Raw genomic sequence first — 17,459 nt, 5'->3', positions numbered from 1 at the left:
GCCCCAGAATCATCAGTTGTGGCCCTTGCACAGTAGGGAAAATGCATTTCAAACTGGGCGATGAAGGTCAACAGCCTTTCGTGTCTGGGTTCTCACAAGCAGGAAGTGGCTTCATGAGAACAGAATGCCCTTCCAGTGTCCGGGATCCTTATATGTGAATACTTGGTGTGCCTGTTTGCTTGCTCTGGGGTTTCCCTAAGAGCCCTTCTACAGGAAAGCCTACATTTCCTTGACTTATGAAATACAAATGACCTACTTTATGCAGTTTCTAACACAGTGCCCCAAAAATGTTGATTTTCAATCATTGTCACTCTTTGCAGTATTCACTAATAGCAAATGGTGGAGATGGGGGGCATGAATACAAGTAACCTGCTATCTTTCAGTCTTCTTTGGTGGATGTATGCAACTTCAGTGAATGGCAGGTCCTTAACTCACCCAAAGTGGTCTAACTATGGAATGAGAATGGTTTACATTGAGAATCAGCAAACTTCCTTCTGTTTAAGCAGATAGCAAATAGTTCAGGCCATATAGGGTCTGTGATAATTGCCATTCAGCCCTGCTTCTTCAGTGAGAATGAGCCAGAGATAATACTTGAAACACAGCTATGCCTATTTGTCTAACAAACTTTCTTTATAAAAACAGGCAACAGCTTGCTTTTACCCTATAGAATGTAGTTACCTGACTCCTAATTTAAATAAATCCACCCTCATTTAGTAAAACTTCCATAGGATATTGTAATACCCAGAGATGAGGCTCCTGAGTCAGCTCAGCATCCAAGCTTGAGGGGGCGGGGAGAGAGGGACATAGGATAGGACCCTTTTCTGCAGCCTGGTTAGTTCCAGCAGACGGGCCACCAATGTATTCACAGAAGCAGAGTAGAGGAAAGACTACTGAAAACCACCTTGCACTATGTTAGCTCATTCTCATTTTGCAGAAATTGTCAAGTTCCTTTTAGGTTTTCATTACTGTACCAAAAATCTGTCCTCTCCTACATGGGAAAAAACCTTATGTAACAGAGAAGAATGGGATTTTCAGATGCAACTTGTCACAACTTCCTATCGTGTAACCCCAAATCACTTGCCAGGCTCTCTTATGGTTACAAATAATAGCATGGAACTGATCATTATTGTGTGTTAAAATACAAAAACCTGACATTGTCAGTATGCCAATATCATTGAGCAAGAGAGCTGTCCCATAGCTTGAGATCCCATCAACTCTGGGATCATAAGAGAAAGATGATGACAAAGCACACAGGCTGTTACAGAATTCACCTTCCTTGATCTCATGACAGCACTTTTCACCTGACTCTCCTCACCTCCTTTCAATTTCCAAATCTCCAAAAGCTTGCAAAGCCAAAGCCCTCAATCAGGAAGAAAGACTCTTCAAAGGGAATGGAAGGAAGCATTTGCTTTTATTTTATTGCCGTGAAAATGCTCTCATAGCCTCCTTTTGGTGAAATGCAAATGTCACTGATGATAATCTGCCTTTTTGCCAAACAAGTTTCTACTTAGATCTGAATAGGGGAAAAGACTTGGAATATCAAGTGAAAGGCTTAGCAATCGATGAGAATGTGAGAAATGTCAGTGGTGTGTGCGATGAGGCGGCAACACAGGTGGCCTTGCAACTTGCCTGGCATATGGATCCCGCCAAAGAAGCTCCACAGCCTAGCAAAGAATGTCATAGAGAACAGTTGCAATTATAGATTCTGTGAGCAAACTTTGACTATTACTCAGAGTCCATACTTGCTGCATTTCAAAGCTGAGATTACACATTTGTTCTCTAAATTCAGCTGCAACAACCCTCTACTTTAGTGCTCCTGGCCCCCATGTGATTGGTAAGTGGGTAGCACTGAGAAATAAAGAATTGATGGCATGAAAGTAGATGGTAGGGAATATCGCTAAGGACCAAACAGATTAATGTTGGAAACTAACTGCTTCAGCCAAAAGACTTCTCCCATATCTAAACTTCCATAGCACTTTGTATTGTGATGACCACACTCTGTATTCTCACTTGTGGCTAAACCCACCAAGATGGTATTCTCTAATTACAGGGAAAATTCAGTAATCTTTAAATGAATGACATGAACTCTTTTATTGGATACTAATGATGCTTGACCTCAGAAACTTCTTTCCTAATAAATAGAATTGATAGGAATAATCATCAAAGGATTTTGAAAATTGATCTCAAAGGAAAACAGTTCACTGGGCTAACATTAGAGAGGATCCCTGTCTTTGCTCTCAGCGCTTACACAGTCCCCGAAATTCTGCTGTTAGATCATGCTTCTTTAAGGCCTCATGATTTTCATATTCCAGAAACCCTTGTGAAAACACAGCCAGCTTGACCATGTTGCTATGGGAACAGCTACTGGATAAAGAGCATGAGATATGGGAGTGTGAGCGGAGGGGAAGCAGCCGAGATGGAAGAGAGGGTGCCAAGGTGGAAAGAAGCACATAATTACATCTGATTAACGTTTTTTCATAATAGTACGCAGTTGAACCTTGAACAACACAGTTGAACCTTTGAACTGCACAGTTCACTTATATGTGGATTTCCCCCCTAAATGTGCTATAAATGTATTTTCTCTTCCTTATGATTTTCTTAATAACATTTTCTTTTCTGTAGCTTACTTCATTATAAGAATACAGTATATAATACACATAACATACAAAGTATGTGTAAGCTGCTTATGTCATCAGGAAGGCTTCTAGTCAACAATAGGCTAGTAATAGCTTAAGCTTTGGGGGAATCAAAAGTCATACAGAATTTTCGACTGTATGGTGGGGTGGGTGGGGAGCTAACTCCCCACATTGTTCAAGGGTTAACTGAAACATATTTCTCATTGGTCAGAGGTTAAAATAGTTCATTTTGGCCGTTAATGTTCATGGGTGATGGTGTAGCAATTGCGAGCAAATTTCTCAAACCTCATGGCTGATAAGCCTTGCTATATAACTAGTTTTTCCACCAGGCCCTCTAATGAGAAACAGAATCTTCTCCTATTGAGGTCATATCCTTTCATTCCCTCTGTCCACCTTCTTAATTGGATATACAGGAACAGTGAAATGGCCAGAGGACAGTGGAAGAGGACAGAGGAAGGTCACAAGGCAGCTTCCTCATCTGTCTTGGAATAACTGTTGAGAATTCACCAGAAGTAGAGCAGCCCCAGTACCAGCTGCCTTTTGAGGTGAGAGAGGAAGAGGAGAACAAAATCCATACAGGATGCCTGCTTCCCAGGCAGGTCATTGAGAGGGGGGTCATGCAGCGACCATGGAGACTAGCTGTTTTCATTCCCGTGGTTTGGGATTTACCATGAGGACACCAAACTCTGCTTTGGTGTGCAGGCTAGAGGCTAGAAAACACATTCTTACCTTTAAGTAATAAAAATGGATGTGAGGCTGTCATTTCCCAAACAAAACCACCTTTATGACTCTTCCAAGGGAAGTTAATATACAGAGGGATAGCATTACACAAGTCCTTGGAAGCAAATAGAGTGACACCCAAATCAGATTTTCTGCTTGTAGCCCAGGAGGCTTATGGAGGCGGTGAAATGCGAAGAGTCCTTAGAGTGAGCCTTCACAACCCAACATGGCAAAGTGGTGGGTGTTTGCATTTCGTTCCACCCAGGTCAATGACTCCTGAAACTGCCCACTAAGTGAAGCTGAAACAGCCTTGGGACAAGTGTAGCCACGAACTAGCTATATACCGTTTAAAAGTGGCAGGTGTCCATCCTAAAGGCAATGTGGAAAAGAAACTTCTTAATGTTCCTCTGAGAGAATCAAAGCCATGCTCCCGCCAGCCCCAGGGGCCCCTAACAAGGGCACTACATTCCTTCTAGGCAAGGGGCGAGTTTGTGCTGGTTTAGGAAGGAATAACAGGCTACCAACCCCCCCCCCCTTAGGCTAATAGAGTGCTCAGAGAAGATGGACATGCCAAGGCCCTTTTTTAATTGTCTAAATAATCTCCTTCAGAAGAGCAGTCTCCAACAGTTCTGAAAAAACTGGCAGCATCAGTATGCCTGAATGTGATGTTTGCATCATTTGAGAAAATTAAATTATAGGAAGGACTTTAACCTAATTCATTAGAGTATCCTTTAAGAGATTAACTATTTCTTTTCAGTGATTTGCAAGGTTTTAGTGAAACACATACTGAGTATTTTGCAAAGGGAGAAGTCTAAATATTTCATTTTTCCTTTTTTTCTTAAATAATTGATTTATTTATTCATGAGAGATACATTCATGAGAGATACAGAGGGAGAAGCAAGCTTCCTATGGGGAGCCTGATGTGAGACTCAATCCCAGGACCCAGGATCACAACTTAAGCCAAAGGCAGATGCTCAACCACTGAACCACCCAGGCACCCCTGACACTTCTTTTATTCAGCATTAACACAGTGGTCTTCTGCTGGGAACAAATGGGTGGTCAATGTCCTTCACCCTCACAATGCTGAAAATGTCTCAAGGTTATGAGGGGGAAAATTAGTTTCAATGATACCTCTTTTTCCTTGATCTTTCCCGATTCAAAGAAAACTAAAAATTCGACTTGGTAGTTTTTTCATTGTCCTTCACTTCCAAATATGACGAATTGTCATAGACAATGTCATCCTGTCAGGAATGAAATTGGAGAATTGAACACAGGGTCTACAGCCAGCCTTGTTCTCTGGCAACTCACGGGTGGCCCTGAAAGCTCCAGGTCTTTAAATGTTTGACAAAGAAGAAGAAGAAAAAGAAAAAAAAAAAAAAAGCCATGCTATTCCCCTTCAAGAACCAGTTAATAGAATAGACAAAAAGAAAAACTAAGGGGAATTTCTATTCCCCTTCAAGAACCAGTTAATAGAATAGACAAAAAGAAATACTAAGGGGAATTTCATTGTCAAATTAATTGCCCTCGAAGGATTAATGCACCTGTTTTTAGGGCAAGACAGTGGAACTCCATGGTTTCCATTGCCTGGACCCTGTCCTTGTGGGTGCCAGCTGCCTTTCTCTTGAAGGCAAGGGGATGTGAGGCAGAGATGGTATCATGGCCTGCATCTTTTAGTCTTTAGAAAATGAAACACCGACTTGACTCTATCCCAAGGGTAGCTTTGCGGTTTGTTGAGTACCCAAGTGAGGTTGAAATTTGGGGATGGAAGCCTGATGGAAGGAACAAGCACTGGTGTTGTGTCCAATACTGCTGTTCAATATGAATGGCTTTTCTCCTCTCTTGGCCTTGAAAGAACCATACGGAAGGTTGGTTTGGGTCACAGAGAGGCTTTCCTTAAATGAGACAATTAGGATGATAGCCGGGACATTAATATTTTTTGCATGAGGGCTAAGTTTCACTCCCAACTTGGCACTAATGACAGGATTAGGCACTGTTCCTATAAATGATGGCTCCCACTTTGTTAGAGACAGCCAAACTTCGTTTTCACTTTCTATACGACAAGCCTACTTGAGAAGATATTTTTAAAATTGGCTTTTTAAAGGCTAACACAATTCAGGTAACTTAGATGTAAACAGCAAGTTTGTAAACTATAAACATACTCGGTGCCTCTCGTGTCACAGGTGCAAATGCCCCTCCCCCTTCTACTTGAAGGCGTTGGGTGAAATCCTAAATTCTGCATGAATTTGCAACATTCCCCTGCCATGAGGATGTCTTCTGTGCTAACCACAACATTCAGCTGCAGTTCTAATGTGGTTCCCCAACTATATTTCGGTAGGAAATCCATTCTCCCAGTTAATGACAAAGAAGAGCTCACAGCTTGCAATCAGCCCCCATCATAGCAGGATTCAGTTTGTTATCTGGAATTAAGTATGAATTTAGTATGAAAGGGAGGCCCTTCCTTGTAGGCCACACACACAACCTGACAGAAGAACACGGAGCCAGGCCAGCTCCAGTGTGAGCGCACTGCGCCCTTGAAATGTTTTCCCTGGGCTAAGATTGAGCCTCAGACCTGTACCTCCTTGCCTCCCACCCCCTACTCTGCACCCCAGAACTCTTATCTCTGTGTTAACTGATTGAAGGTTTGTAAGTCCTGGAGATATTTACATTTGAATGCTGCTTTCTAGTACTTAAGAAAAGGCAGTATCTCTGAATTTTCAGGAGAGGGACAGCCAGCCACTTTTCCTTTTCAGAAAACTAGCCCTTCGTATAATGGGATATAAAGATATTGGATCATGATCCCTTCATTCTCCCCTCCTCCTCGCATCTAAAAAAGGAAACAGAAGGCACCGTGATGATTTCCAGAAATACTCAAATTTTAACCTAATCTCCATGATTAGTTTAACATGGTTATTAACTTGAAGATGTGTTTTGAAAACTGGGATTCTGTATAAAAATTTGGTTTTTGACCATATACACCATTATAGGTCGGCCTGTGTCTAGCTAGTGAAATTGCTAGGGTAAAGATTCATGCTCCCAGTTCTGTCCTGACTTCCAGCTAAAGCATGGGATTTTAGTTGAGGATGAGGGATGGGGATAGGAAAGTCTCAGAGGAAAGTCATCATGGTAATAAAACAACACCACTCCCCCCGCCCCCAGAACTCAGGTGAATAGAAGGCATGTAGGCTTAACGAAACAAAATTAAATTTCACAAGCCATTATTACTCAATAACTTAGACGGATAAATTTGTCCAACTGTCTTAGCATGTTTTTTTTTTTTATAGTTTACTATTTTAGTGGGAGTTCCAAATGAAAAGATAAAGCCATTCAATCTTCAAAGCTTAGGACAAATAAACCTGAAGACCTAGAAGGATTCTAAAGTAATTCCTAAAATTTAAGAGTAATCTTATCTGCATAATATACAGCATCTTTATGACACCACAAAAATAAAAATCCTATTTTTTAAAAAATAACTCCAGTCTATCAGAATTTAAAAAGGCTATGACAAAAGGTCACCCAGAGTTCAGAATGTAAAAAGTTTAATAATTTGAAGCATCTAAGACCAGAATAAGCATTCGGTTCTTTAAACGTATTTCAAAGAGAAAGAAAAAAAATAAGTTTTATTTTGAGGCATCCACTTAAATTTCAGGACTACTACTTTTGCTAAATGTTCTGGTTTCATTAAAAAAAAAATCAAAGACAATCAGAAAATTGCTTAATACCAACTATTGCTATGAATTCTATTCTCTAGTAGTAATAATATTCCCTGAATTGTGTGTGCTAGTGTCCAAATGCACCACCATTATGAAGAGAAATGGGTCACATAGGTTGAGATCAGAATAATTTCAAAAGGGCAGTATGGAAACAACCAAACAGATGCGTGGTATACAAATTTTCAGAACAAAACAAAAATCAGTGCATTTGCACATATATAACCAGTTAAAATAATCCAACTATCTTGGAGGAGTAGCCTTTTGCATTAGGATTTTAGGATCTTGGGATCCCTGGGTGGCGCAGCGGTTTAGCGCCTGCCTTTGGCCCAGGGCGCGATCCTGGAGACCCGGGATCGAATCCCACGTCAGGCTCCCGGTGCTGGAGCCTGCTTCTCCCTCTGCCTATGTCTCTGCCTCTCTATCTCTGTGTGACTATCATAAATTAAAAAAAAAAAAAAAAAAGGATTTTAGGATCTTTTATATACTAATTATTCTGGTGTAGACAAGTAAAGGTAATTTAATAGGAGGTCTGTTTATCACAAAGCTAACTGAATCATTTTTAATAAGACTGATTATGTTCCTGTATGTATCTACTAAAATTAAGTGGAATTTGAGATTTGTGTGTGTTATGATGAATGTGCTTGTATAGAGTATAAATCTGAGCCATGCTTTGGGGAGCACATTTCACTTGTTACAATATGTTCAGAGACCTGTGCCAAGTGAGAATTATATTTCTGCCTCTCTTGATCACTTAGTTTGCTTTAGCCCTGGGTGCCTATTCACAAATCAGAACATTTGCGGGATTTTTGAGAACCTAATGGCTGACAGGAGCCATTCACCATCCCTGCTCCTCTTCCTCTGGGCAGGTACACTTACTTAGAACACCTTCCCATGCCCACTCCCATACTCACCACAGATTCATGAACTTTTAATATCATGTTAGGACAAAGATTCATCCCGACCTCCGAAGCATATTCTGTACGCCTCTCCCAGAGTTTTATTATTGCATTTTCCTGCCCAGGTCTTCTTGTCATGTCTTGAAATGTCAAAGATCCCTGAACATTTACTGAGGATGAAGCTTTCAAAGTGCTTGAGGCAGGATGTGTAACTTGTGGATTCAACAACTTTAGCCCTCAGGGTACTCATTTTCAAATGCAGCACAAAATGAAAAGTTCAGTCTAATCTTCTCTCAAATCGTTACCACTTCTGGAAATCTAGCTTGGTTGTAAGACAACATAGGAGAGAGATCAGCACTACAGCCTAAAAGCCAGATCTGGCCCACCACCTGCTTTCCTATAGGTCAGGAGCTAGAAAGGTTTTAGGATTTTTAAATGGTCAGGAAAAAAAATTAAAAAAAAGAAGAATATTGTGTGACATGACAACTGTAAGACATTCCAATTTCAGTATCTGTCAATAAAGTTTAATTACAACGTGGTCATGCCCATTCACATGTATTGTCTATGGCTGCTTTCACACTACTATAACAAGGTTGGCCCCTAAAGTCCATATAAAGATCACATATGACCCCTAAAGTCAAAAATATTTATAATTTGGTCTTCATAGAAATATTTGTCGAGCCCTGGTATAGAAAAAAGCCTAATTTGGGGGTTGAAAAGATCACAAGGACTATAGTTATTCTAATGGGACACTAGTCCATTGTTTTTCAAGGGCAAATACAAACTATAAACCTTCAATAGATTGATGAGAAATCTATGCTTCTCTTTTTTCTTTTTTTTTTTTTTTTTTTTGAAACAACAATGGAGAACATAAATATTTATCCATTCCAGGAACAAACATGTGTTTATGGTCTTTATTCTCAAAAGGGAAATGAAGAGATTGTCACACAGCCTACCCAGAGTTAACCCACCCCTACCTTCTCAGTTTGCCTTTTTCTCAGCTATTCCCTCAGTTCTCATTCTGCCTGGATGTTGGGAGGGGTGGGTCAGTTGACTGAACAGACCTAGAGATATAGCAGATTGCTCTACAAATGTTGGCCCTGACCAGGAAGAAGTGACAATAGTCAAAACAAAGTTCTTAAATAAAAGGAACCAGAATCCCTTCAATTGCCCAAGCCATTTGATTTGCCATTTCTATTAGTGTAGAAGTAACTATATTTGATTCCAAGTGAGTGGAAGGGGCAAGGGAAATAAGGAAAGAAGATAAAAGAAGCTAGAAAGAACATTTTAAGCTGGCCTTCTCCCTCTCTCAATCAGATTCAGATGTGGTAGAAAGTATATATAGTACCCTGATATTCATGCTATTTGGCAACCAAACTGGCTTTAAGCAGTCCCTTGAGCCCTTTAAATAAAACAGCACTTTATTCACTCAAAATTACTGTATGTGTGTGTGGTGCTTGTAAATGGTAATGTGCCCTTAAAAGCTTGTCTTCTCTTCCAAGTGCTCGTTACATGAGTCTACTCTGTGACTGCCGAATGTGGTGAGGGAAAGTAGTGCCATCCTCAAAATACACAATTCTTGGTTGACTCTCAAAGATCTTTTCAGCTTATCAAAATTTTACCAAAGGCGACATTTCTATCCCTGCTGTAAAAGTGCCTATGAAAAATTGTGTGACCTTTAATCTTTTGTGTTGTCTTAATCTTCATCATAGCAGAGTCATTGTCCAAAAGGTTACCATTTGTTTTCACTGAAGATCCTGTATCATCTGAAAAAAAGCTCATAGCAATTAATTACTCAAGACAATGGATATTGAATAAACACCTCTCATAGTACTATGATAAGGACTATTGCAGAATCAGAAGATTATTAGTTATGATCCTTTCCCTTCAGATGTCTGTAATCATGCTGGGTGGGCAAAACTCACATGAAATATATAACCAACCTATTCATATGAAAATTTAAACACAACAGTAGAAAGAATTCAGAGGAAAAATAAAGCATTTCGAACAAAGAGTGGAGGAGAATTGAACCAGGCATGAACAGGAATGTACGATCCTGATAAACAGAGGGTAAAGAAGGAAATGGGTCTTCCCAATGGAGAGAATAGATTGAATGAAAGCAAAAAGCAAAGTATTACCTAAGCCAGCATTAATGGCTCAAAGGGCAAAGGAAGACTGAGTATGTCAAAAAGTAAGCAACAACATAAAGAGAAAAGTCAAAAATAAATGTCACAGTATGAGAGATTAAAAGGTCGTTTGTAATCCCAGTGATACTTTTTATAGTTACAAAGGGGGACAATCTGGAAATATAGGAGAGGTAACCATTTCTGATGCATTGAGTTTGAGGAGGTGGAGAGAGATCAAATCTGATCAATCCCAAGGTCATTTGGAGACCTGTCCCTAGCTCCCATTCACATACTACTCCTATTGTAAGAATATCCACAGCAAGTCATTCTTAATTTCCTTATAGTGATTTTTATTTGTTCTTTAATTCCGTCTTCATTTTTGTTGTTCTTTCTTTCTTTAAATCTCTCTGTCTAGGAATTTATCTTATTTTGCTACACAAAGTAGTCCATCCGCTGTCATTTTGAACCTGTGGGAAGCTCGTCATCAGCACGATGGTGATCTTGACTCCCTGGCCTGTGCCCTTGAAGAGATTGGGAGGACACACACGAAACTCTCCAACATTGCAGAATCCCAGCTCGATGAAGCCGACTTCAACTACAGCAGGCAAAATGGACTCTAGTCCACAATCGCTCATGAGACAGTGATGGCTAGCTTCGGGACATTTGCTTTAAATGGGAAAGAGACAGCTTTCTGCCCAGTGGCATTTGGAGAATTCAGCCTTCATTTACAATCAGTGAGAATCCCTGGTTGAAAAAACTGAATTTTATATAGGTATAATATGTTAATAGGGAAGAGTGCAAGCTCTCTTAAATATAAGAGGGCTCTACTGTCTCATCTGAATCCACACTTGGGTTCACACTTGATGAACTTTCTGAGCTTTGGAGTGGTAAGGATAAAAGTGAGGGCATAGTTAGATCAAAGCAACTGTGGGGGAAAGATGAGCTACAATAAAGCCAGGAAGGCAGAGATTGAATAGTGCATGTCTCAAAACAGGTTTTTAATGATGTGCCCCAAAGGGCCAGCTGATTCTGGTACCAGATTGTCAGGGTTGTCTACCAACTGGCATCCAGTGATGTCAACAATCATTGTAAAACTGGCTTTTCTAAGTGAAATGGGGTTGCCAACACATTCATAGGACTTTGGTAATGTCAAGGAAGGCATTTAGAATTTAGACTCTGAGTACATCACACCAGCACCGATTCTCTATTTATCCTAACCACTTAATGGAAATAAGATCAGAAGGTAAGATGGACCACAAACTAGTTCTTGCTGTGTATGCCACCTTCATTCTCTCCCAGAGACAAATCTACCCACATTCTTTCTTCCCCTTCCTTACCTATAACATAGGAGTGGTTTCAAGGAGGCTAATTAAACTTCTCAATATGGAAATTTACTTCTTCTAACTCAACAATGCAGAACCCTCTATTCCCAGCCCAGCCACCCAAGGTGCAAAGTGCTATTAGAACACAGCTTATTACTTGGATTTGGCGGGGGGGAGTATCAAATCGAGCCCAAAATAGGACAGGGACTGCAGATGCCACAGGCCTCAGATAAGCTGTAATTCTAGGATAGAGGTGTTGACCCATTCTCTAAACATTTTTATGAGGGGATGAGGGGTCCTGTTCTACTTTTCAATCCAGGTTCCTGAAAATTTCTAGCCCCTTGATAATATGTTGTCACAAAATCTTTCCATAGGGCTATAGGGCATCCTCCTTCTGCTTCTACTTCTTGGAAAATTAGCAGATAGTCTTTGGTCTAAATGATAGGAGTAAATAGACATGAGGAGTAGGTCTACCACAATGTCCCAGAAACCACATGCGTTGTTCTGGAAGCTTTTAAGCTCTGATTACTCAACCTCACTAGGTATGCTTTCTCTACAGGATTGTTAATATGGGACTCTTGCTTTATGGTTCTTTAAAAAAAAAACAGGCAATGATATTGTGGAGAATTGAAGTCCACCAATAATTCATGAAACTCACCTTAACATTTTACTCCATCTTTTATCCTATGAAATAGTTTTTGAAAAGATGTCCTGGCAGACTAAAGATGCGCCGATCTGTTCCTGCTCATCTTCTGGTGGATGTTTTAATTAGCTGTCCACAATCAGAACAGGCGAGGTCAAGGACCTAGATTATCTACAAGACTGATCAGCTACTTAGAGGCTGGCTACATTAAAATAAAATCTAGTCAGGGAATGGGGGTGTTGGGGAGTACTTGGCAATGGGGTTATGATCAATTTTGTTTTAAATGTTTTTGTAAGTCTCATGTAAAACAAAACAAAACATAAATCTCCACTGAAGTAAAAAAGGCCTAGAGATAGGTGTAATTTATAAAACCATGAGTAAGGCATTAGCAACTCTTGAATGCATTAGCCATTTTCTCTAACTAATGTGTGGTATAGGTCTCCTATATTGGATGAAAGGCTTTGCTACATGAAATTCAAAAGCATCTTGCTTTTCTCAGGAGCCAAAGGCATATCATATGGAACAAACAAATCCTCTTAGAACTGCTGAGCATATTTTCAAAATACCTCTCTAGATCAAGCAAAGACCCTTTTGCTAACATGCTCTACTTATTTATTCCTTCTGATGAGCAAAGAGAAAGCAGGAGAGGGTAAATCATCTGACACCCTTGCTAGCATTTCTGGAAGAGCAAGAATGTTGCTCTTCCAGAGAACAATGTTGAAATAGATGGTCAGTCACCCAAAGTAAACTAGAGAGTTTATTGGCATGGTAGTATACAGAAAGAAGCTGCGTTGACTTTAATAATAATTTGCAGGAAACATCAGAGAGAACTTTTGTAAGTTTCCACCTTGGAGGACTTTTGTTTTAAAACAAACCATCCTACCCATTTTTCCTTTTCCTTTCTAATTGGCCTTGTATAATTGCTTCATATAACCTGAGAATCCACACAGATCCTTTTTAGATCTGATATGTTTTTAATATCTTAAATGAAAAAATTTAATATCTTCCCTAGAATCTAGATCATTTTAAGCTAAGAGATTATCATCCACCCCTCAACGTCTAGAATTTCCAACCATGGACTTTTTTTTTTTTCTGGTGGGGGGGGGGCTGGATTTTTATAAATTCACAAGATCATCATACCATATTGAACAAAAGGAAGCAAATTAACGCAATTCACCGCTGACTTCAGCCTAAGGTTCGAATCCATCTTTCAACCTATTTTACTCCTTCTTTTCATTTCTCTTATTTCTGCTAGCATCCTACATAGGATTTCTACAGGAATATGTGAAATTCTGTGGCCATTGCACATCAGGATCCTATTTTACAATAGAATTCCAAAGAGAACCTATGTTTGCGAGATTTACCGACATGGTTAGGGAGTCAGGGTGTCAGGGAAGAGCGGAAATCACAGATCAGATGGACTTCACTGACACTTGAACTTGTGGTTACTCACTGTGACCTTAAACCCTTTTTCTATTTTAATATTTTCCCGTCACAACACTAATGCCCCTCTAGAAAGAGATTCACTTGTCAGTACATGTGCTTACCTTAGAAGTCTTATTGTCCTAGTGTAAAAGGAACCAACACATGAAAAATGGGCTTGAATACTTGGCAGGTTACTTAAAATTTTACAAAATATCCCATTTAGTGCCAAATCTTTCAGTCCTCAAAGGCATTTAAGTCTAATGGTCATGCTTTAAACAGGACTTCAAATTATGCCACCAAAAGGCACACTTCACAGCTGTACCAGACTGCCGCTGCATCATAAAGTTAATTTACAGTTTTACAACATTGCTTGTGCAGTCTCACCAGTTTACATCAAAATCCTTTAAGCCAAAAGGAAGCTCACTCTATGGATTTAAATGCAAACTTCATTTACTGGTGCAGAAAGTCTCGTAAAACTCAGATGTACTCCCACAAAAATTTTATTGGCCTTTTTGTAAGAGATGAATAGGAATTGACACAATTCTCTTTAAAGAGGGGAAATTTTCTCTCTCTTATTATTTTTATCTCCAGCTGCAGGTGTTCTCCTGTGCCATGGTCCCTACGTTTTTCTTTCAGTTGACTTTGAGAAGGGTTATTAAATCAGATGACTAAACCAGGGTTCTCTTTGGATTAAAAGTTCTGGATTTGTTGCCCCTATTTTCCTTGAGAAAAATTCTCAACATCACAAAGTGGAATATGAAAATGGTATATAGATCTTTCTCGACTTATGATGGGGTCATGTCCTCACAAACCCATCATACGTCGAAAATATAGTTAAATCAAAAATACCACAGCCGATAGCCTAGCTGATGCACACTCAGACCATGGACATTAGCCTCAAGTTGGGCAAAATCATCCAACACAAAGCCTGCTTTGTAAGGAAGTGTCAAAAATCTCATGTCATTGATCAAATACTGTACTGAAAACAAACAACGGAATGGTTGCCAGCATCCTGCTGGTCTACCCTTGAGATGTCATGGCTGACCAGGTGGGGGGCGTGGCTGCCCGGGGCCCAGCCAGCATCACAGGAGAGTCATCCCTCATATCGCTAGCCCAGGAAAATATCCAGATTCAAAGTTGCTAGGACAGTTTCTACTGAATACCTATCACCTTTGGACCATCGTATAAAGTCAGAACATTGTCAGTTGAACCGTCATAACTGGGGGACCATCTGTAATGGATTTTAGATAGTATTCTCCACTTGCCAAACCTCTGGCAAATTTACCCATGGATTTCAAACTGTGAAAAGATCATTGAACGTGCTTGCTTTTCCTTTTGCCATTTTCACCACAATCCCTTAGTCCTTCTGTAAAGGTGTGAAATAATCACTCTCAGATGTGGTGAAGGTGAAATTCCCTCCGAGGTCTCTGTCCCAGATCTGGGAAGGTCATGGGAACCTGACGGGGCTGAAATACATGCTTCTTATGGCCCCTCATGGGGCCCATTTCCATTACTTTTCCTCATGAAACATTGCAAAGTTCTGAATCCTGGTATCTCCCATTGACCGGACTAGGGGTCACATCTGCAGCAAATGGGAGAGCAAAATGTTGTCCTACAGATAGTGACAAAATTTTATTAGCCCTTCAGTGTTAGTTGCCATAGCGCTGTATTTGAAAAATCGATGCTGTAGCCAAAAGCTGAACGGCCACCCTTTTCCGCAGCTTCCACTGTTTTGTCTGCATAGAGTTTTCCTGAACTACAAGCAAAATGTATTTTGTCGAATGTCACAAAGTGAAAATGTTGCTAATATTAGACGTGTTACATATTTTGTGTTTTTACTTTCCATACTCTTTCAAAAGCTGCAGTTCTAAAAGCTGTTTGGCTGTATGGACAGCATGTGGTGTTCTTTGCAAAAGCAATTCTAGGAGAGCCAGCGTCTACCATGGACTCCTCACATCCCCATTCCAGGGTCATCAGCAAAAGAGCAAAATGGCAATTCTGTGTGCTATGTTTTTTTTTTTCAAAAGATAAAAAGGGGATGGAAATCAGACCTGGCTGTTAGTCACTAGTGTGTAGTACTGTGATCTGAAGTAGGAAATTTAACTCACATAGAATAATTGTGGTGTTTGAAGCAGCTACTTTGCTTTTTCCTTTTGCTGTGAAGATCATGGATTTGGAATGTCCTCATGAGGTGGACCTAGGACGGTGACAGTGAACTTCATGTCTTAGGGTCCACCCTCCATCTGAACCCAAAGATTAAAAAGGCAGTAAGCTTCATGTTTAGGCCTAAGCTTAAAAAATCCTCCCCCACCCCTATGATTGAGTTGGGCAGAGGATACATCCTCCTTTCTAAAAAGTTACCGCCTTGAATTATAAAATGGATCACTAAATTTGGTAAAGTAACTCTTGCATGAGTGGAAATGTGTGTTAAGTACTTTTACAAAAAAGGCATGGTTGTGACAGAAATGTCCTTTTGCCTCAAATCTTGCTAACCCCAAAGAGTATTTCCCTATTGCAGGCATTATTTACATACAAATTCCAAAATGGGATAAATTGTACAAGTACCTTCAAATTAAAGAGATACAGGAGGTAGATATTTAACAATGGTTCTATTGAATTATGGGAAGATGATATTTTAAGGGAATCATAAGCAGAATACCTTGCCTTATGACCCCTATCACTGAAACAGACATTACAATCACAAATAGATCTAATAATTCCAATATCCCTCCATTAGTGAACTCTGATGATGCTAAAGTAAGGTCACCTCTTACAGGGAGGCTGTGATCTACGCTTCATCAGAATGTAGTTAAAAAATTTCAATCAGAAACCCTCTCGAGGGACCAGTCTCAATCATTCAGGCCCTTCCCATTCAACACATCTCTATAAGAAGGTGAAACTCATTGTGGGAATTTTTTGGTCAGGAAAACAATTCTCTCCTTTCTAAATTGGAATCAAGACAGATTCTAAATTTCCCATTCTTCACAGTTGTTTCTAATTGGTACACGCAAGACAGTGTCCCCCCAGAAATAGTGCAGATAGAAGCAATTAGAGGAAAACTGGCTTATTCTCCTGACCCAAACTCAACAAATCTGAGTAACTGTTTACCTCCATTTCTGTATGAAGAACTTTAAAACAAATTTCGTTTTGTTCTGTTTATTTTGGGAAAGTACGTGGAGGAGGAGGGGTGGTTTTTTTCGTGATTCATATCTCCAACCCATACCACTCTCAACTTTTATTTGATGTGTTCAAAGCCAGAAGAAAAAAAAAAAAAAAAGCAGAACTGAACACTTAAATTGACATGAAGCTGAAGGAGTGAGCAAGCCAGAGGAGAGTTTGAATAAAGCATGGCCTTGGCTTCATACCACACTTTTTGTGCCTTGTATTATCAATGTAAATTCTGAATGTTGTACAGTAAATACTTGGATGGACTTCTTAGAAAAGGCTGCACTGGCTTCTTTTTCAGCACATGTACATATCTATAAATATATATACATATATATTTGGTAATGCCAAACAGCTGTGTTATATTGTACTGAACAAAATGGACCGTTTGGATGTTTTATGTAGAGTTTGCAAAAAAAAAAAAAAAAAAAAAAAAAAAAAAACCAACAACAAACAACTGGATGGTTACAGACTTTTCAAGATAAATGTACAGACGTAAATTGCCGCATATCAGTTATTTATGAATAAAGAGTCTTTTATGGACATTTTAGGATATCCATGAGTGGAAATTTGAAATCCTAAGGAGTACCCCCTCTATATACTTTCTGCTACATCCTAGCAGGAATTGGAATTCCCTCTACATCAAGGACAGTTTCCAAGTACGTATTAACATATTGAACCTAATTTCTCCTTGTGGCCTCAAGAATTAGATCCCACGAAGCTACTGGAAACAAAAATGAGATTATCTCCTATGGTTCTCAACCCAACCACCGTGCATACACACAACTATCCTTAGGACGTAGCTTTACAAACCAT

The 17,459-nt window shown here is 39.7% G+C and overlaps 1 protein-coding gene across 9 annotated transcripts in view; it reads left to right on the top strand.

Moving 5' to 3' along the window:
- UNC5D (unc-5 netrin receptor D) overlaps positions 1–17,188 on the top strand; it is a 534,099-nt gene extending 516,911 nt beyond the window's left edge. For all 9 annotated transcript variants that reach the window (XM_072763531.1, XM_072763538.1, XM_072763536.1 and 6 more), the window contains one exon: positions 10,504–17,188. In XM_072763531.1, coding sequence (XP_072619632.1) covers positions 10,504–10,708 — 205 coding nt within the window. In that variant the 3' untranslated portion in view covers positions 10,709–17,188. The remainder of the gene's footprint in view (positions 1–10,503) is intronic.
- The last annotated feature ends 271 nt before the right edge of the window (positions 17,189–17,459 follow it).

Source organism: Vulpes vulpes, chromosome 7 (assembly GCF_048418805.1).
Source record: "Vulpes vulpes isolate BD-2025 chromosome 7, VulVul3, whole genome shotgun sequence".
Taxonomy (NCBI): Eukaryota; Metazoa; Chordata; class Mammalia; order Carnivora; family Canidae; genus Vulpes; species Vulpes vulpes.
The sequence above is the reverse complement of the archived record's forward strand: the minus strand, read 5'-3'. Positions and strand labels throughout refer to the sequence as shown.